The sequence below is a fragment of the Bombina bombina genome, chromosome 5 (genome assembly GCF_027579735.1).
Source record: "Bombina bombina isolate aBomBom1 chromosome 5, aBomBom1.pri, whole genome shotgun sequence".
Classification (NCBI taxonomy): Eukaryota; Metazoa; Chordata; class Amphibia; order Anura; family Bombinatoridae; genus Bombina; species Bombina bombina.
This window is the reverse complement of record NC_069503.1, coordinates 432,140,399-432,163,432: the sequence shown is the minus strand read 5'-3', so window position 1 is coordinate 432,163,432 and position 23,034 is coordinate 432,140,399. Positions and strand designations below refer to the sequence as shown.

The 23,034-nt window shown below is 38.0% G+C and overlaps 1 protein-coding gene across 3 annotated transcripts in view; it reads left to right on the top strand.

The window, feature by feature from the left end:
* Nucleotides 1–23,034, top strand: part of LOC128660438 (collagen alpha-1(VI) chain-like) — a 303,740-nt gene that overhangs the window by 98,773 nt on the left and 181,933 nt on the right. For all 3 annotated transcript variants that reach the window (XR_008402529.1, XM_053714284.1, XM_053714285.1), the window contains 2 exons: nt 9,093–9,293; nt 21,915–22,074. Coding sequence is in view for 2 of the 3 variants with exons in the window: in XM_053714284.1 (XP_053570259.1) it covers nt 9,093–9,293; nt 21,915–22,074 (361 nt within the window). In the remaining variant the exon portion in view is untranslated. The remainder of the gene's footprint in view (nt 1–9,092; nt 9,294–21,914; nt 22,075–23,034) is intronic.

The window sequence follows — 23,034 nt, the reverse complement described above, 5'->3', positions numbered from 1 at the left end:
ATAATGACACAGTAGTGACACTGGCCCACGGGTATAGCCAGAGGAGGGCTGATTATATGATCAGTGGTATCTGCATCTGTATAATAACACCCAGCACTATATAATGACACAGTAGTGACACTGGTACATGGGTATAGCCATAGGAGGGCTGGTTATATTATCAGTGGTATCTGCATCAGTATAATAACATCCAGCACTATATAATGACACAGTAGTGACGCTGGCTCATGGGTATAGCCAGACAAGGGCTGGTTATAGGGTCAGTGATATCTGCATCAGTATAATAACATCCAGCGCTATATAATGGCACAGCAGTGACACTGGCACATGGGTATAGCCAGAGGAGGGCTGGTTATAGGATCAGTGGTTTCTGCATCAGTATAATAACACCCAGCACTATATAATGACACAGTAGTGAGACTGGCACATGGGTTTAGCCAGAGGAGGTCTGGTTATAGGATCAGTGGTATCTGCATCAGTATAACACCCAGCACTATATAATGACACAGTAGTGACACTGGCACATGGGTATAGCCAGAGGAGGGCTGGTTATATGATCAGTGGTATCTGCATCAGTATAATAACACCAAGCACTATATAATGACACAGTAGTGACACTGGCTCATGGGTATAGCCAGAGGAGGGCTGGTTATAAGATCAGTGGTATCTGCATCAGTATAATAACACCAAGCACTATATAATGACACAGTAGTGACACTGGCTCATGGGTATAGCCAGAGGAGGGCTGGTTATAAGATCAGTGGCATCAGTATAATAACACCAAGCACTATAAAATAATGTTTTTCATTTCAAATTTACCTTGGTGTCCTTCACTAAGGTCTGTACTTTGGAAAATGTCAGTCACAGCCTTTGTCTGTGCCTAACCCTGAATACATTACATACTATAGCTAACTTCCTTTTTTTGATCAATTTAATTTCACCATGTTTAACGTATGTAATACAAGTCCCACTGCATTTCGCACCAAATTTAACGCAATACTTTGCACCAAATTGGACGCAATACTCAAACAACCTACAAACTAGTGACATTTTCCACCCCCTTTGATTGGGAAATGCATAATCACATGATTTAAATATACATTTTATACTATCACTAACAAATCAAATTGCTCTATACTTGTGCCATTGACCACTCATCAGAACTTGTAAGTGCCATTTGTTACATAGTGTATTATACTTTGAAAGTATGTATATGTGAAATCAGTATTAAAGTTAAAGGGACACTGTACCCAAATTTTTTCTTTTGTAATTCAGAAAGAGCATGCAATTTTAAGCAACTTTCTCATTTACTCCTATTATCATTTTTTCTTTGTTCTCTTGCTATCATTATTTGAAAAAGAAGGCATCTAAGCTTTTTTTTGTTTCAGTACTCTGGACAGCACTTTTTTATTGGTGGATGGATTTATCCACCAATCAGCAAGGACAACCCAGGTTGTTCACCAAGAATGGGCCGGCATCTAAACTTACATTCTTGCATTTCAAATAAATATACCAAGAGAATGAAGAAAATTTTATAATAGGAGTAAGTTATAAAGTTGCTTATAATTCCATGCTCTATCTGAATCACGAAAGAAAATTTTTGGGTACAGTGTCCCTTTAAACATTGATGATGACATTAGAACACACAGTGTAATATTTTAAACAATGATTTTAAAATCCAAATGATATTTGATTCAATATAATCTTAAGATGATAGCTCAAAGGGATAGTTTACCTAATATTAAACTGTCATGATTCAGATACAGCAGAAATTCAAATCACCTCTTTACTGTCATGCTATTTTCAGTGTTTTTCTTCCATCTCTTGAAATTCATTTTTATTAAGAAATGTCATTGTATATGCCAGCCCAATTTATAACACCTGTGTAGGGGTGGTATTTAAAACTACACTGCAATCAGGAAGGGTTACACAGGTGCAGAGAGAAAACTGGCCCAGCTCTAAAAATATCCATTGTTTGCAAATAAATACCTATTTTACCCTGATTACATGTTATATTCACATTTTTTCTTCCTCAGAATAATAATATATTTACACTATATACATATAGTGGTATAAATAAACACAGAGCTATGAAAGACAACATTGATAGAACAAAATAAAATTTAGGGACATGTAAATAGGTTTGGAAAAGATTTCTGACATAACACATATATATATAAAAGTATGTACAAAGATATATGTACAAATTCTAGCATTAATAATCATTTTAAAAAAAGAAAAAAACATGAAATAGTCATATCATGATTTCTAGAAATGCAAATACACATAAATTTATGTGAAAATATCATATATCAGATTTTTTTGTATAACAAATAAATAAAACATAAAAATAACTTTCTATGATAAATTATTGTTTGTTCAGGTATAAATCTAGCTATTTCTTGGACATTAACAGATGAAAAATAAAAGATTAGCTTTAGAGAAATGTGCTTGTTCATGGACAGTAATTATATGGTATAAATAAAGTCGGAAAAAACAGATCATCAATGACTCTTATTTATCATCAGTCCGATGCTCATCGCTCTGTACTTGACGTGCATGTTTTTGACAGACTTTTTAATAAATAAGGGTGTTGTATATGGATTTGCGGCAGCGATGTCTGGCGATGTCTGGCAAGCGTATTGACTCCAGCGAATGCACCGCGATTGATGCTTTGATAAATTGGCCCCTTAGAGTCTATAAAATGTGAGTTGCAATGTTTTAACTTAGGTTACCTTCTCTGCTTTGGCCAATTAGGGACAGTTATAAATAGGTCACTAGAGTGTGCAGCCAATGGCTGTGTGGAATATAACAATGTTCTGCACTTCTATTTCTAAGAGGAACTAAAACGCTCATCATTTCAGAATGGAATTACAAGAAAAGGGGAAAAATAAATAATAAAAGTATATTGCAGAGTTTTTATATATATATATATATATATATATATATATATATATATATATATATACAATTTATCATTTTATGTTACCATCTGTAATAGTGTGCCACTGCAGGGTTTATTTCAGAAGGACAGGACAGAGTTTTAAGTGAATCAAAATTCCTTTAATTTGTAATTTTCCACAAAACAGTACTCTTTCATTCAGAGACAAGGTAGCGTATAGCTCCCAGTCACATGTCCTGCAGGTTCACTATCTCTCCCTGTCTGTGGTAACCTGAGAGCAAGGCTGCTGGCTTAAGTAGTTTTAACTAATTATCAGACACTTGTATCCACTTGTATCCTTTTCTGGAGTAGTTTTCTTAGTAAGGTCAGTTAAAGGTGCGGCTATTTTTGCAAAGTGGGGAATAAACTTTCTGTAATACCCTGCAAACCCCAGGAATGCTCTCACATGTTTTTTTAGTTTTAGGAGTTGGAATATTCATTAGTGCTTCTACCTTATTCACTAAGGGTTTTACCTGACCTCCACCCAACACATATCCTATATATTTAGTTTCTGTATTCCCAAATGAGCACTTTAATGGATTTGCAGTTAAGCAAGCCCTCCTTAATGACACCAACACTGCCTTAAGTTTTTCCAAATGATCTTCCCAGTCCTCACTATAGACAGCTACATCATCTAGGCAAGCTGCTGCATATTCCCTATGGGGTAATAAAACCATATCCATTAGCCTCAAAAACGTTGCTGGAGCCCCATGCAACCCAAAAGGGAGCATTAGGAAGTTGAAAAGACCAAACGGAGTAGAGAAAGCAGTTTTTTTCCTTGTGCTCTGGAGTAAATGTTATCTGCCAATATCCTTTGGTCAAATCAAAGGTGTTTAAGTACCTAGCCTTGCCCAATCATTCCAACAGATCTTCTATTATAGTCATTGGATAAGCATCAAATTTAGAGATCATATTGACTTTTCTAAGATCAATACAAAACCTAGCAGATATATCAGGTTTAGGAACCAATACAATGGGGCTACACCATTCACTTTGGGACTCCCTAGCTCAATCATCTTTTCCACTTCTAACTGCACCACTTTCTTCATTGTTTCTGGCAAATGATAAGGTCTCTGTTTAACCTTCAACCCTGGTTGCATCTCAATATGGTGAGCAATAAGATCAGTTGTTCCAGGAAATTGGGAAAACACATCACCAAATTCACCCAACATATTAAGCAATTAATTCCTCTGTTCTTTAGAGAGGTTCTCTCCTATCGGTATCTGGCTAGTTTCCTCAAGATTAATCAGTTGGGGACCTAATGCTACTTCTGTGTGATCAGAAAAAATCAGTAAACTTTCTTGAATTCTCCAGGGCTTAAAGGGACACTGAACCTATATTTTTTTATTTTATGATTTGGATAGAGCATGCAATTTTAAGCAACTTTGTAATTTACTCCTATTATCAATTGTTCTTCGTTATCTTGCTATCTTTATTTAAAAAAGAAGGCATTTAAGCATCAATATATATATATAAAAAAGCCATCCAAAGTATTGAGCTGTCACAAACAAAAACTTTTTTTACCAGGGTGCAGCCAGTGAATATAGTCCAAAGCAAGGGCAAATGCACTCTCTGGTTTTAAACAAAAATTGTTTTATATATATATATATATATATATATATATATAAATAGCTAAAAATTTCCAATTGAATGTTGTTGCTGGGCGTGTAGGCACAGCAAAAATATGCCACATGGAAGATGGAGTGCTGGCTTGAAGGTGGAGCTTTGCCATGAAGGCGGAGCACTGTTGGATCAGTATGGAGGTGCTCAGAAACAATGGCATCATGGAGAGATGCAGCAGGAGAGGAGTCATCAGCAGAAGTGCAGCTTATGTGGTGGAAGTAGTGGTTTATTTGGTGGCATGTGTAAATAGAAAATGCTTTATTGTGGGGAAATAAGAAATGCTCTTCCCTGAAAGGGATAATGTACTCAGGCAAGCAACTGCTATACTTTTTTTATTATTCAAAGTAACTACAGGGACACGTTTTCAAATGGGCTGGGCTCTTTCTACTACCCCCACTGCCATTGCATATTGATTACATAGCTTTTCTATTACAAATACTCAAGACTAAAGAAAAGATGATATTGCGCTTAACTATCTGTGCCTGAATCAATATATGTTTTTCCTTAGAGATGTTTCCACTAAGCAGCGGCTGGTACAAAGAAGAAAAAGCAGGTCTAATAAAATTTCAAAATGTAACAATTATTCAAAACGAGAACTCTGTAACAATAAATACAGTGCAGAAATATGCTAATCTGTTAATACATAGTACTATTAATACTTCTGATGAAATATAAAACACGCTTCACCTTTGTGCAGTGAAAGGTGATAGTCCGTTAGGGTAACGGATTTCCAAGATATCCTTTAAAATTGACAACAGTACCTTTCAAATGTGTCTGCTATGTATTTTAATGATTCATTTGCTTTTGTCAGCTGGAAAATGCTTTTCCCCGCTTGTGGGGCTGGTTTCCCCCGGTGCAGCTTCGGATTAGTCAAAAGGATCCTTGTTTGACTCGTTGTATTACCATGTAAAAGAAAAAGAAACAGAAGCGCACCAGGGCACGATTCAATTGAAGATTTATTGATTAAAACACACACGCAACTGATAATGTTGCACTTACAAGATTAAAAAACAATATGAGCCTTTAGATTTAAAAGGTCTTTGAGTGCGCTGGAACAGAGATGACAAACAGTTCCTATCAGCCGGTCTCGGTAAGTACAAGGCATCCGGACTGCCCTTCTGTACTACCGCGATGACTGTCCACACACAAAGAGACCAGAAACAATGTCCTTTATTCCTCGACGCGTTTCCCCCGAACCTCGGTCGGGCTTTATCAAGAGGTGAATGAGTACTGTTCATTTTGGCGCTCTTCAACTTTTTAAATGTTCATGTTAGTTAAACACACCCCTTTCAGGGCCTGCCGTGGGTGTGTCATATCCTACCCGTTTGATTGGTGGAAAGTCCGTGGCAGAAAAAAGAAACAGTAGTAAATATTTCTTATACAGAGTATTCTATTACAAAGCAAACTAACATCATAGGGGTATAATTTATCTTATCGCTATTTGTGCGTCCTTAATTTGAACATTAAGAGTAATAATAATAGAAAAAGAAAAGCATGATTCAGTGGGACTGCATTCCCTAGAACCAACAGTCATAATCTTATTCTATTTGCTAACTGTGATTATCTTGAAGGCTGGGACTTCACTATATATATATATGGATTCCCTATAGTCTATCTGTGAAAAACTGATTTCTCATGTGAATTGAAAAGGGTTATCCCAAACAATGCACGGAAAATAACTCTCATGTGCATCACGCTAGCATAGTTAGGCTGCTGTACCCGTATATTAAAACTTAAAATGTTCTAACTCCAATTTCAAGCAATAAATAACCCTATATTACAAATATTCATAAAATTTGATCAAGATAGTACAAAATAATAAAATTAATAAGATACATATGAATTAATGAATATATATCAAAAAGATAAAAACACATATTTATAAAATATATAGTTAAAAATGACATATGAATAAATAAATAAAATACCCTACATTTTTTCATGGAATCTCCATATTAGGCCATAACACTAGCAATGGATCTTTAAAATAGTATAACAAAACAGGACAAAACCAAATATATAATTAGTTCATTCTTATCATATCCATTAAAAACTACACGTATGCAGCTATATCTATATCGATATTCAACCCTAATGGTTGTAATGTTTTCAACTTGTAGATCCATTTAGTTTCCAACCATCTTAAATCAAGTAATCTATTTGGTTTATTTGGTGGGACCCAATCTATCACCTGTACTTTGGATTACTACCATGATGTTCAAGGAAATGTTTTGGTATACTATGTGTCAGCAACTTCTCTTTGATATTATAAATGTGCTCATTTATTCTACGTCTGATTTTCCTTTTGGTGCGGCCTACATAAAGTAGGCCACACCTACAATGCAGTAAATAGACTACATAGGTACAGTCACAATTTTTCCTACCTGTAATATTAAAAGTTTCTGTTAATTCTGAATTAGAAAAAGTGGGAGATTTGTCTACATGTGCACACATGTTGCACCTCGCTTTACCACATTTAAACGTGCCTTGCCAAGTGGTCAACCAATTCTCAGTGGTAGAGATGTTGACACCTCTCTGTTGTTTAATCTCTCTTAATTTGCTGGGTGCCAATATATTCTTAAGGCTTTTACCCACACCCGCGGCAGGCCCTGAAAGGGGTGTGTTTAACTAACATGAACATTTAAAAAGTTGAAGAGCGCCAAAATGAACAGTACTCATTCACCTCTTGATAAAGCCCGACCGAGGTTCGGGGGAAACGCGTCGAGGAATAAAGGACATTGTTCCTGGTCTCTTTGTGTGTGGACAGTCATCGCGGTAGTACAGAAGGGCAGTCCGGACGCCTTGTACTTACCGAGACCGGCTGATAGGAACTGTTTGTCATCTCTGTTCCAGCGCACTCAAAGACCTTTTAAATCTACAGGCTCATATTGTTTTTTAATCTTGTAAGTGCAACATTATCAGTTGCGTGTGTGTTTTAATCAATAAATCTTCACTTGAATCGTGCCCTGGTGCGCTTCTGTTTCTTTTTCTTTTACATGCTATTACAAATACTGCAGTATTGACAAGATCAGTATAGGTGGCAGTTTCAGCAGACAAGCCATGTCAACCCATGGTTATCTGTCCAGGTTACTACCCATGCAAATTAAACAGATTTGCAAACTGGACACTAAATAGTTTTGTTTCATGTCCCTGTTGCCTTGGATTAAACCTTCTCTGGTTTACATCATTTTGCATCATATGAGAAGGATATATACTGCCTGCTGTCTAAATGGCCGGCAAATGTATATATTTTTTATATTTGTATTTAAAGGACTTCATTTCTTATAGTTTAAAATAAAAAATATTAAAAATTGCTGCAAAATAAAGTGTTTTACAATGGCTAAACATATGCATAGAGAGGGTGAGTTGGTGAGAGAGGTGTGGGCAGGTAGTGGGTGTAGTGTGTGCAGGTGAATGGGGGATCAGAAGTGGGGAGCAACACTTTGGTCTGGCTAGTAGCTTAGCACTTGAAATTTTAATATATATAAAGGACCAGATTACGGCTGGAGCGATATTAAACACTCCTGTTCGCGCGCTAACTCCAGTAGATCTAAATTTTTTGCCTGCGTTGGGTAGTAAAAAGTTTTCACTCGCATGTTAAGTGCGAAGTTAGAATGTCACAAATGTGTTAACGCATTCAATTTATTCATAAATACATATTTCTACATATTTCTGATGGTATTTTGGTACAATATATCTTTACCTTTATACATAGATGATTATATATAGGTAGAGATATATACAGATATATATAGGAATATCTGTTTAAAAATACATATAACATAATCTGCTATGTACAGAACATTGGAATGTGAAATATTTACAGTAAATACAGTATTACACTTAATTAAATGTGAATATTGCATAAATATACTTTTACATGTTTTCACCTACTTGCCTGCAAATGGCCCCTATGCACTTCTATTTATGTACACACATATAAACATATATACATACATACATATACATATTTAGACATGTATATGTATGTATCTCTATGTCAAAGCTCTTTGCCTGCCTTTTTTCTAACACCTGAGACCTTATATCTTTGAGCCCTTTTAACTTTTTTGTGCAATATTTTTTTAATGGTTTTTATTAGATGATGTTATTATGAGTTTAACTGTACTTTTAAATTTATTTTTAATGTGTTTTGTGACATTTTTTTGTTTTGCAAAACATTTAACCAGAGCTCTGAGAACGCAATATCTCAACACACCTTAACTTCAATTGCGCTCAAGCAATTGCATTTACTTTCAATTTGTAATACGAGCATTACATCCGAAGCCGCGATAAAACCCTTTTGCTCATGCATAACTGTTAGCGCGCCACTCATAATCTAGGCCTTCATAATTAATGCTCTCTCAATGTCACAAACATCTGAAGAAATGCAACTTTAGCATAAATGTGTTAATTTGATTGAAAACTTTGCAAAAGTTAGTACTATTCTAAAATAGAAGTGCAGAATATTTATTTTAATTGTAAGACATTTGAAACTGCACTCTAGAGTAAACTATTCTTTCTTGTGCAGGTACCACAGATGTGATAGGCTACTGACTTGGAACGCTGGGGTTCTACACTATAGTGATGAAGTGAAGGTAATCAGTGAGCTTGTCAGCATGGAGACCAATAAGGCACAGCTGAAGTCAGCCATCGAAGAGGTGAAATATCTTGGAAAAGGAACCTACACAGATTGTGCTATCACTGCAGCTACTGGGCAGCTTCTGAGTGGGTGAGAGGCAAATAGCATAGTCATTTTATATTTATTTATTTATTTAGTTATAAAATATTTTACCAAGAAGGATACATTGAGATTTCTCTCGTTTTCAAGTATGTCCTGGGTTCACAAAACATTTCATTGATACAATAGGGTACAATAAAATACAAAAACAATATTAATACAAAATATATGAAAAATTGAATACAGAACAGGTAGGAAATATAAAATCAACCATGATAGGTGCATTCTGTTTTGAGATATGTAGAGAGGGATCTCTTAAAGGATATTAGGCTTGTGGAAGGTTTGAAAGTGTGCGGGAGGTCGTTCCATAATTGTGGTGCTCTGTAGGAAAAAGAGGATTGAGCTGCTTTCTTTTTGTATTGAGGCACGCTAAATAATGTGCTGGTACTGGATTGGAGGATTTAGGAGGTGGGAACAGCCGGGGAGAGCATTCTGCTCAGGTAGGGTGGGAGTTTCCCAGAAAAGCTCTTAAACACAAGGCTGGAAAGATGGAGGGTGCGTCTGGATTCCAGCGACAGCCAGTTTAGTTCTTTTAGCATGTCACAATGGTGGGTCCTGTAGTTACATTGTAGCACAAAGCGGCAGAATTAGTTATACAATGTATTAAGTTGTATATACTACATCCCCATAATCCATGATTAGTGATGTCACGAATAGTTCGCCGGCGAATAGTTCCCGGCGAACATAGCATGTTCGCGTTCCCCGCGGCGGGCAAACATATGCGATGTTCGATCCGCCCCCTATTCGTCATCATTGAGTAATACTTTGACCCTGTACCTCACAGTCAGCAGGCACATTCCAGCCAATCAGCAGCAGACCCTCCCTCCCAGACCCTCCTACCTCCTGGACAGCTTCCATTTTAGATTAATTCGGAAGCTGCATTCTTAGTGAGAGGAGGGAGAGTGTAGCTGCTGCTGATTAATAGGGAAATCGATAGCTAGGCTAGTGTATTCAGTGTCCACTACAGTCCTGAAGGACTCACCTGATCTCTGCTGTAAGGACAACACCCCAAAAAGCCCTTTTTAGGGCTGCTTTTTTTTTCCTGTGTAATCTAATTGCAGTTGCCTGCCTGCCAGCGTGTGTGTCAGGCTCACAGCGTATACTGTGCCCACTTGCCCAGTGCCACCACTGATATCTGGTGTAACAGTAGTGTAGATTTAAAAAAACAACACTTTTTTGACTGTGTTAAATAATAGCAGTCAGTTTCCTTCACACCTGTGCGTTTCAGTGCCTGCCTGCCAGGGCACAGTGTCACCCCAGTGCAACTCATATCTGGTGTAACAGTAGTGTAGATTTAAAAAAACAACACTTTTTTGACTGTGTTAAATAATAGCAGTCAGTTTCCTTCACACGTGTGCGTTTCAGTGCCTGCCTGCCAGGGCACAGTGTCACCCCAATGCAACTCATATCTGGTGTAACAGTAGTGTAGATTTAAAAAAAAAACACTTTTTTGACTGTGTTAAATAATAGCAGTCAGTTTTCTTCACACGTGTGCGTTTCAGTGCCTGCCAGGGCACAGTGTCACCCCAGTGCAACTCGTATCTGGTGTAACAGTAGTGTAGATTTTAAAAAAAAAAACACTTTTTTGACTGTGTTAAATAATAGCAGTCAGTTTCCTTCACACATGTGCGTTTCAGGGCCTGCCTGCGAGGGCACAGTGTCACCCCAGTGCAACTCATATCTGGTGTAACAGTAGTGTAGATTTAAAAAAAAAAAACAACACTTTTTTGACTGTGTTAAATAATAGCAGTCAGTTTCCTTCACACGTGTGCGTTTCAGTGCCTGCCTGCCAGGGCACAGTGTCACCCCAGTGCAACTCATATCTGGTGTAACAGTAGTGTAGATTTAAAAAAAAAACAAAACACTTTTTTGACTGTGTTAAATAATAGCAGTCAGTTTCCTTCACACGTGTGCGTTTCAGTGCCTGCCTGCCAGGGCACAGTGTCACCCCAGTGCAACTCATATCTGGTGTAACAGTAGTGTACAGCTGCTGCTGATTAATAGGGAAATCGATAGCTAGGCTAGTGTATTCAGTGTCCACTACAGTCCTGAAGGACTCACCTGATCTCTGCTGTAAGGACAACACCCCAAAAAGCCCTTTTTAGGGCTGCTTTTTTTTTCCTGTGTAATCTAATTGCAGTTGCCTGCCTGCCAGCGTGTGTGTCAGGCTCACAGCGTATACTGTGCCCACTTGCCCAGTGCCACCACTGATATCTGGTGTAACAGTAGTGTAGATTTAAAAAAACAACACTTTTTTGACTGTGTTAAATAATAGCAGTCAGTTTCCTTCACACCTGTGCGTTTCAGTGCCTGCCTGCCAGGGCACAGTGTCACCCCAGTGCAACTCATATCTGGTGTAACAGTAGTGTAGATTTAAAAAAACAACACTTTTTTGACTGTGTTAAATAATAGCAGTCAGTTTCCTTCACACGTGTGCGTTTCAGTGCCTGCCTGCCAGGGCACAGTGTCACCCCAATGCAACTCATATCTGGTGTAACAGTAGTGTAGATTTAAAAAAAAACACTTTTTTGACTGTGTTAAATAATAGCAGTCAGTTTTCTTCACACGTGTGCGTTTCAGTGCCTGCCAGGGCACAGTGTCACCCCAGTGCAACTCGTATCTGGTGTAACAGTAGTGTAGATTTTAAAAAAAAAAACACTTTTTTGACTGTGTTAAATAATAGCAGTCAGTTTCCTTCACACATGTGCGTTTCAGGGCCTGCCTGCGAGGGCACAGTGTCACCCCAGTGCAACTCATATCTGGTGTAACAGTAGTGTAGATTTAAAAAAAAAAAACAACACTTTTTTGACTGTGTTAAATAATAGCAGTCAGTTTCCTTCACACGTGTGCGTTTCAGTGCCTGCCTGCCAGGGCACAGTGTCACCCCAGTGCAACTCATATCTGGTGTAACAGTAGTGTAGATTTAAAAAAAAAAAAAAAAACACTTTTTTGACTGTGTTAAATAATAGCAGTCAGTTTCCTTCACACGTGTGCGTTTCAGTGCCTGCCTGCCAGGGCACAGTGTCACCCCAGTGCAACTCATATCTGGTGTAACAGTAGTGTACATTTAAAAAAAAAAAAAAAACTTTTTTGACTGTGAAATAATAGCAGTCAGTTTCCTTCACATGTGTGCGTTTCAGTGCCTGCCAGGGCACAGTGTCACCCCAGTGCAACTCATATCTGGTGTAACAGTAGTGTACATTTAAAAAAAACAACACTTTTTTGACTGTGAAATAATAGCAGTCAGTTTCCTTCACACGTGTGCGTTTCAGTGCCTGCCAGGGCACAGTGTCACCCCAGTGCAACTCATATCTGGTGTAACAGTAGTGTACATTTAAAAAAAAAAAACAACACTTTTTTGACTGTGAAATAATAGCAGTCAGTTTCCTTCACACGTGTGCGTTTCAGTGCCTGCCAGGGCACAGTGTCACCCCAGTGCAACTCATATCTGGTGTAACAGTAGTGTACATTTAAAAAAAAAAAAAACACTTTTTTGACTGTGAAATAATAGCAGTGTCAGTTTCCTTCAAACGTGTGCGTTTCAGTGCCTGCCAGGGCACAGTGTCACACCAGTGCAACTCATATCTGGTGTAACAGTAGTGTACATTTAAAAAAAAAAATACAATTTTGACTGTAATAGATTGAATAGCAGTTAGTTGTCTGCAAGTGTGTGTGTCAGGCCTACAGCGTCTACTCTGCCAACTTCTGCCAGTGCACAGTGCCACTCATATCTGTTGTCACAGTAGCTTGCACGCATAGTACCACTAATCGGAAAAAAAAATGACAGGCAGAGGCAGGCCACCCCGCAGGGGCCGTCGTGTTCATGGTGCTGTGATTCCCTTTGGCCCTAGAATAATGCCCAGTGTTCAGAGGCCACGTACCCCGAAATCGAACAGTTCTGAGGACATAGTTGACTGGCTAACACAGGACACCCAATCTTCTACAGCTTCCGCTCGGAACCTTGACGCACCATCCTCCTCCAGCTTAGCTTCGGGCACTTCTCAAGTTACCACTCGCCCGCCTGCCGCCACCACCAACACTAGCACCACAGCCGCTTCACTTGATCTGTCAGAGGAGTTATTTACACATCAGTTGGAAGAAATGAGTGACAGTGATGCGCAACCATTATTGCCAGAGGATGTAGATAACAGGGATATGTCTCAGTCAGGCAGCATTACACACATGGACGTAACAGGGATTAAACTCATAAGAATAGAACTACTTAACACACCACTCCTATCTGGTGGCACATTAGATTGCACGTGCAGTGCCCCAAATTTGAAGTAGGAGGACCGACCAAGCATCTTTTTCCATCTCCCGGTTCCTAAAATCAATGCCATATACACGTCCCCTGATAGGGGACGTAACAGGGATTAAACTGATAAGAATAGTACTACTTAACACACCACTCCTATCTGGTGGCACATTAGATTGCACGCGCAGTGCCCCAAATTTGAAGTAGGAGGACCGACCAAGCATCTTTTTCCATCTCCCGGTTCCTAAAATCGATGCCATATACACGTCCCCTGATAGGGGACGTAACAGGGATTAAACTGATAGGAATAGTACTACTTAACACACCTTATAGTAACGCAGAGAGAGGCAATGCAGAGAGAGGAGTCTGAAGAAGAGGAGTCAGAGGAGGAAGGTGGCTTTTGAGGAGTTGGAAGACCAAACACAGCAGGCGTCCCAGGGGGCTTGTTGTCACCTTTCGGGGACCCTTGGTGTTGTATGTGGCTGGGTGGAGGAAGAGACCTTCAATGACATCAGTGAGGACAAGGAACGGGACATGGCTAGCTTGGTATCCAAACTTGTGCAAATGGGGAGTTTGCGGTTGTGCAAATGGACTGTTTGCGGTTGTTTGCGGTGCATTAAAGGGACAGTCTAGGCCAAAATAAACTTTAATGATTCAGATAGAGCATGTAATTTTAAACAATTTTCCAATTTACTTTTATCACCAATTTTGCTCTGTTCTCTTGGTATTCTTAGTTTAAAGCTTAACCTAGGAGGTTCATATGCTAATTTCTTAGACCTTGAAGCCCACCTCTTTCAGATAGCATTTTAACAGTTTTTCACCACTAGAGGGTGTTAGTTCACGTATTTCATATAGATAACACTGTGCTCATGCACGAGAAGTTATCTGGGAGCAGGCACTGATTGGCTAGACTGCAAGTCTGTCAAAAGAACTGAAAAAAGGGGCAGTTTGCAGAGGCTTAGATACAAAATAATCACAGAGGTTAAAAGTATATTATTATAAATGTGTTAGTTAAATCTTTTAAAACAATAAAAATTCTGGTGTAGACTGTCCCTTTAAACGGGGAGTTTGGTCTGTCACTGTAAAGCAGGCATAACCCTTACACTACCTGATCGATACAACATCATACCTGATGTTTTAAAGCACGTTATTCCAAGCAATTTAGGAATGTTAGGTGATTTATGCCCTTTATGGCTTAAAGCCAGACTCTGCATCAACTATGTAATTTTCCATGGGAGTTTTGCCATGGATCCCCCTCCGGAATGCTGCAGAAAATAAAAAAAGAATTACAATTTTTTAAAGCTAATTACACCTAATCTAATCCCCCTAATAAAATAAAAAAGCCCCCCAAAATAATAAAATTCCCTAACCTATACTAAATTACAAATAGCCCTTAAAAGGGCCTTTTGCGGGGCATTGCCCCAAAGTAATCAGCTCTTTTACCTGGAAAAAAAATACAATACCCCCCCAACATTAAAACCCACCACCCACACACCCAACCTTACTCTAAAACCCACCCAATCCCCCCTTAATAAAACCTAACACTACCCCCTTGAAGATCACCCTACCTTGAGCCGTCTTCACCCAGCCAGGCACAAGTGGACGTCCAGAGGGGCAGAAGTCTTCATCTGATCCGGCCAGAAGAGGACCTCCAGACCGACAGAAGTCTTCATCCAGGCGGCATCTTCTATCTTCTTCCATCCGGAGCGGAGCGGGTCCATCTTGAAGACATCCGACGCGGAGCATCCTCTTCCATCCGACAGCGACTGAAGAATGACGGTTCCTTTAAGTGACGTCATCCAAGATGGCATCCCTTCAATTCCGATTGGCTGATAGAATCATATCAGCCAATCGGAATTAAGGTAGGAAAAATCCTATTGGCTGATGAATCAGCCAATAGGATTGAAGTTCAATCCTACTGGCTAATCCAATTAGCCAATAGGATTGAGCTTGCATTCTATTGGCTGATTGGAACAGCCAATAGAATGCGAGATCAATCCTATTGGCTGATGGGGGGGTATTGTATTTTTTTTTCCAGGTAAAAGAGCTGATTACTTTGGGGCAATGCCCCACAAAAGGCCCTTTTAAGGGCTATTTGTAATTTAGTATGGGTAGGGAATTTTATTATTTTGGGGGGCTTTTTATTTTATTAGGGGGATTAGATTAGGTGTAATTATCTTAAAAAAATTGTAATTCTTTTTTTATTTTCTGTAATTTAGTGTTTGTTTGTTTTTTGTTCTTTAGTTTATTTAATTTAATTTTAGTTAATTGTAGGTAATTTTAGGTAATTTATTTAATTAATTTAATGATAGTGTAGTGTTAGGTGTAATTGTAATTTAGGTTAGGATTTATTTTACAGGAAAATTTGTACTTATTATAACTAGGAAGTTATTAAATAGTTAATAACTTTTTAATAACTATTCTACCTAGTTAAAATAAATACAAAGTTGCCTGTAAAATAAATATAAATCCTAAACTAGCTACAATGTAACTATTAGTTATATTGTAGCTAGCTTAGGGTTTATTTTATCGGTAAGTATTTAGTTTTAAATAGGATTAATTTATTTAATTGTAGTAAATTTATTTAGATGTATTTAAATTATATTTAAGTTAGGGGGGTGTTAAGGTTAGGGTTAATAAATTTATTATAGTGGCGACGTGGTGGCAGATTAGGGGTTAATAAGTATAAGATTAGGGGTGTTTAGACTCGGGGTTTATGTTAGGGTGTTAGGTGCAGACATAAAATTCATTTCCCCATAGGAAACAATGGGGCTGCGTTAGGAGCTGAACGCTGCTTTTTTGCAGGTGTTAGGTTTTTTTTCAGCCAGCTCAGCCCCATTGTTTCCTATGGGGAAATCGTGCACGAGCACGTTTTACCAGCTTACCACTACCGTAAGCAGCGCTGGTATTACAGTGAGATGTGGAGCTAAATTTTACTCAATGCTCACTTTTCTGAGGCTAACGCCGGCTTGAAGAAAACCTGTAATACCAGCGTTGTCTTAAGTGAGCTGTAAGAAAAAAAAGGCTCGATAGCACCGCACAGCCTTACCGACAAAAACTCGTAATCTAGCCGTTAATTAGGTAGTTTGCAATGTGGGGGTTGGCAGATTAGGGGTTAATATATTTTAATAGTTATTTCGGTGGGTGAGATAGCGGTTGACAGGTAGATATTGCGCATGCGTTAGGTGTTAGTTAGGGAGTTATGGTGCTCACATACTCAGAGCAAAAGCTTGCTGCGCTTGCCTATGTGTGGCGAGGTGAAAATGTAGTAAGATTTCTCCGTTTTCACCGCATAAGTCCTTGCGCTGAATATGTGATACTGATTTGCGACGCAGTTATATGTTAGTTTATGGGAGTAAAAACCGCGGGCGATGGGTGAAATATACAGGCCGCATTTATATGCTGCGCCGTATATGTAATAGCAATTCCCGACTAGAAACCGACAACGCCGTCTTTTGCGGGCAACGCCGCATATGTATTCTCGCCCCTTGAGAGTAATAGAGATGTGTTTTAATATTATCCCTATTTAGGTAAACTAGCCAAATACCTACATTTGTTCCTAAATATGTTTGTATATTTGTAGCCTAATCCTCTTGAAACAGTGAATCATTATTTGTTTTACAGAAATGTAAACATTTCAGATGTTTATCATACCTCCTTAGAGGAAAGTCACATTTAACTGTTTCCTTGCTGAGAGCCATCTCTATTCCCCTAGAGAGCTTTGAGCAATGAATGTTACAGTAAAGAGATTATCCAGCTATTTTGTATATAAAGAAAGTTAGAAAGAGTGGAAACATGTCTATTGTTATATATTGTCAGGATTTCTTCTTGTCTTGCAGCTGTGTTCTCAGGAATGCACTGCCTGTGGCAGTTTCAAATAAAATAATGTTAGATATTTTTGATTTGTTTAGTTTTTATGCTTTTTTTTTTCTCCTTTTCTTTTAGATCTTGAAAACGCTTTTCTTTGCCTAATATAAAACATACGTGTAGATTATGAGTTTTGCGCTAAACAGGGTGTGAAACTAACGCCAAAAATGTTGCATTATTTCACTCTCCATATCGCTGCCATTACGAGTTACTGAAAAGCCTCCTTGTGCGTGCGATATAGTGGCATTAAGCTCCATACCACACAAAATCTAAGGGCTGCTTAGACATCAATGGGTAGAGAGTGTTAGAAACAAAACTAACAACTGAAGTGTGGAATGAAAAATCTCCGTAACACCACCCCATTGATGGCTATGGGGAAAAAAAGTTACGTTTAAACCTAACACCCTAACATAAACCCCAAGTCTAAACACCCCTAATCCGCCACTCCCGACATCGCTGACACTAATAAAAGCTATTAACCCCTAATTCGCCGCTCCCTGACATCAACACCACTAGATAAAATGATTAACCCCTAAACCGTCGCTCCCCGACATTGCTGACACTAATAAAAGCTATTAAACCCTAATCCGCCGCTCCTCAACATCGCCGCCACTATAATAAAGTTATTAACCCCTAAACCTCCGGCCTCCCACAACACCGCCACTAAATAAACCTATTAACCCCTAAACCTCCAGCCTCCCATATCACCACCACTAAATAAACCTATTAACCCCTAAACCGCCGGCCTCCCACATCGCCAACACAAAATAAACCTATTAACCCCTAAACCGCCGCCCCCCCCACATTGCAAAACACTAAATTAAACTATTAACCCCTAAATCTAACACCCCCTAGCTTTAAATTTAAATTACAATGTAACTATCTTAAAATAAATAAAAACTTACCGGTAATATAAAAAAAACTAAGTTTTAACTAACTAACCTAACATAACTATTCTAATAAAATAAAAAAAACACTACCGTACCAATTAAAAAATCTAAATTACAAATTTAAAAAAACCTAATACTACGAATAAAATTAAAAAATCTAAAATTACAAAAAATAATCAACACTAAATTATGAAAAATATAATACACTAAGCTTACCAAATATAATAATTTTTTTTTTTTTAAATAACATTATTTACTGCTAACAAATACTATTAAAACTATATTTTTGAAATTAAAAAGTAGTGTTAACGGGGGGGTGTCCAAGCCGCAGCCATGACTAGTCAGGAAATTCAGTAGCTCCCAAGGCAATGCAAACAATGTAATGATGATCTTCCTTCTCACATGCCATACTTCAACATGATGTTGTCTATCAACTGATAAGAGGATTTGGAACCAGATGATACTTTTTCCACTAGGATCCTGTTGTCAAAAGGTCCATTCTGACTGAGATATGTGCTAACGGCCTAAGTAACACTTTTACCCAACCTCCCTCCCATCTTGACAACTAGCCAGTTAAAGCTATTTAACTATTTAATCTGAGATGGAGGGGTTCTATACAACTGTGTCCACTTTGTTCGAGGAGCTAGATTGCCAGATCGATAGACAATTCGATGATCTTATGACTACAATCCGCGATCCACATATACAAGGTGGCGTGGGACAACAACCAAGCTCTGATACTGAAACTTCTAAGCTAATGGAGGACTCATTCTCCACACAGCAGTTCTTAATATCCCAGAGGGATATACTATATGGATGACAAAGCGGAGGATACTGTGGAACTACCCTGCATTGCCACCCCGCCACGGGAGGACACCCCCTGCACCATGAGGTCTAGATTAATTAAGTATTGGCGACACATGCTGGGCTTACTCCCTCCCAACCCATGCTCCCGAAATATCTTGAAGCCTGATAACTTACCCCTGAATAACCTGAAACTCCAAGGTCTACTTCCTTCTTATATGGGGGAAAAATGGAGCGGAAGGTGAGAGGATTGACGGCTAGGCTTTTACTTTCTCCCAAGTGGGGTAATCATCTGGATCTGCTAACATGGGTGACCCACTCTACTTTACCGCATGAACCAGATGCCTACCGTTGTGTTCTGTTTGTCTACAGAACAGGGGTAGGCTAAAGACAGTCGCTACTCAATAGCTGAGATCTCCTCATCTATACACTTAGGTCTGGGTCCTAGCTTGTTCCTGACTTTGTTGCTGTCCAGGACTCTTTGCCGGTTTATCCCTGGCTTGAAGCTAGTTCTTTATGATGCAGACCGAGCCTAAGTCTGTGGAGCCGGTATGAGGACTAAACGTGAACAATTAACTTTAGAGTTTGCTTTCTTAACAGCACTAGAGATACCACAACTGTTTTTCTTTAGGTTTTTATGTAGGCTTACTTGGTATACCTGTGACCATATCAGTGATGTGTTCTGTTAATACATGATTCTGTTTAGAACTACTAACTTTATTAACCCTTCTTGCGAAATGTAGGTAGAATAACCTCATTTATGGGACAAATAATTATTGGTACACCTGTTCATTTTCATGGTCCTTGCGTAGTGTGTATTCACAATCAACCACACTTCCTGGGGGGATTTATGCATGATGCAGGATCGATTAGGGATTATTGTACAATGTATTTGCATAGTGTTTCACTAGCTAACTAACCCCTGAATCTCCTTCTTCAACTACCTTAATATTCTTAACCACACTGGTTAGTCATCTTTTATGTGTACTTACTGAACCTGTTCAACCTGATGTTGATATAATCATTTAAGAAGCCCTGCATATACTGCCTGGCATACTGTCCAACCAAATATTTATATGCTCGATAACCTCTGCATCACTACTTCTGGATAGTTTATATTGATGAGCAGCTGCACAGTTTGGGTTATCATTTGTTTAAATAGCAAAATCAGTTATGACTCTTATTCCCAGTACTTGGTAGTGATATAACATATAGTTAGATAGTATAAGATATAGACAATTATCCCAAACCTCTATTACGTCATCTCTGAGTCTTACTGCCTTGGACTGTATGAGTAACCTGTACAGCATTTCAGAACTCGCTTCTCTAACGGTATGAGAAATGTTTATACTGTTTATCTTTAAGCCCCCATGTAAGCGTAAATAGCCTACCAGTGATAATATCAAGGATTTGTACAGCTCATACCTGAGTAGAGCTGGTATTGCTTACTTTGCACACACTTGCTATTATACTATGGTTTTTAGTATGACATGCTCTCATAAACAGTCATACTCTTAGGCTGAAATATCTATATACTATTATTTAGCTCGTATGGAAAGCACATTTAGAATTTTTTGACGTGGTATTTTAGACAATCAGGTAGACTGAGGTTTGTTTTAACATTTCGAGATTTCATGGTATCTTATCTGTGTATAGTTGTCTTACACTACATGAGCGACATAAACAGTATCTCGCCTCTCCTTCACCAGTCCATGGAACTAGTTAACTACTTGGCATACAAGTAAATACAAGACACCTTGATAGAGCTTATTTATAATCCATCACACTTTTATGGAAATCCGCAATTATGTTGACGTCTTATAGCCGTAAGTTTACACAAATTTCTAGTCCCCCTTTATTATTTCTAAATCGCATTCAGATAACGTATTTGGTCCCACCATCCTATCCTTCAGTTGTTTTGCATATATATAGCTCCTCTTTTACCAAAAATGTTTCCATCAACTCATAATAGCATTAGTATCCCTTACTACACTTTAACGCCCCCTTCCCCAGAGAGAGGCTCTTGCCCACTGATTTTCCTACCTAGAAGTTATAAAAACTTCTATCCATACAATCTTCTAGGTCCAATGGTCTCTTAATAGTTTAAACTTTCCCCTTATTATAATTGGCCATATATACAATTATCCAGATCAATTGTCCAAAACCTGTGAATCTTACATAATTTATATAGAAAATGAGGCCTCATAACATATACATAGGAAACATACTCCAAGCTAAGGCTACTAAGCTTTGGATATCTCTACAACTGTACAGATTTTATTATCTCTACAACTGTACAGATTTTATTTATATCTTTCCTTGTATCTAAGTTTTCAGAGATTGGTTATTATGATATATGTCAACTGTGATTATGGTTTTTTTTCTTTACGTTTATGTATCTAATTGCCTCAGAAATTTTTTTATCTTCAAACAAAAAAAATAAAAATGATCAAAAATAATAAAAAGTAGTGTTAACATGCTTATAAAGGGATATGGTATATGACAAGGTGTGGACTGGGAAGGGTTCAAATGTGTATATGCACTCCACTTGCACTCCACTTATAATCTGGGCAGATATGTTTCTTGGTATCTGTTGGTATATGTTTCAGTGAGTGTGTGTCAGCTAAAGAGAATGAAATACTTTTTAAAAAGATACAGAAGACTAACATTTGCTTTGGAAAACAAACTTAAATGTATTTTTTTCAGGTACGGAATAAGAGATTACCCTTTATTCACATGTTATGTCTATGTACTGGATTTCATAATGTTTTTCCTTCTTTCTATCATTTTGCATAGTGGAAGCTATCGGAAGGGAAATAAGTTTATGGTAATAGTCACAGACGGATATCCCAATGAGGGACACAAGGAGCCATGTGGTGGTGTAGCCTATGCAGTGAACGAAGCAAAAGTTGCCAACATCAGATTGTTTTGGGTTGGGATCACTCCAAGTAACATGGTAAATTTGTCTGAAAAAAAAATATTTAACTTTTTTGCAGAATCAAAGATACTTAGGGACATGAGTATAAACAGTTATTCACTTTGGTGTCAACATTAGTACAAAAATTTAATCAAGGACAAAAAAAAGCAAAATTAACAAAATTGAACACATGTTGGATAAATGTCAAAATGTTAAATAATCACCCAGATGGGTTAATTTCATTTAGAGAACTTTAAAACTGGTCATATGCTAGAGACATGTTTTAAAGCAAACCAATAAAAGTACAATAGCATTTTTAACCAAAATTTTTGTTTTTAAAATGGCTGGTTTAATGTATAATCTTTTAGATTCTCAAGAATAATCCATTGGACATATCTACCATTTCATGTTGTTATGTTGGGTAGATATATATTAGCATGATGTGGAATTGCAGAGATAAGCTTAGATATTTTTTGTGATAATACATCAATTTAGTCAAATGTCCTTTTAAAGATTGGCTGCTCCGTTATCTATACCATGTTGCAAATACACATTACGCCTTCTCCTGATATCAGTATTGATATTTAATTAATCTAAGGAATCCGTCTAGAAGTCTCTCTCTTTTACACATGGTCCTACAGCCATAACAATATGTTCCCAACCTTGCCTACAATGCCATAAGACACTCATAGCATCGATCAATCCATTCCCATAACCCCTTTATCCTTTGCTGTATGAGAAGCTCACTTACACCTATTCATGATCCCTGCCATTTTAAATTCATTAAACTTTTTGCTGTCATTAAGAACTTGCTCGCTGACTGTTTCTCCTGCTGCACTTTTTTGAGGCCTTCACTTTACATCCCTGGAGCCAGATCCAAAAGCGAAGTTAATTTAGGATACTACTTCCACCACACTGTACCTTCCTGAGCAGAATCTCTACTCCTCTCACTTTTAGCTACCTAGAAGTTCAAGCTTTATACCTTTAATTTACTTTCTC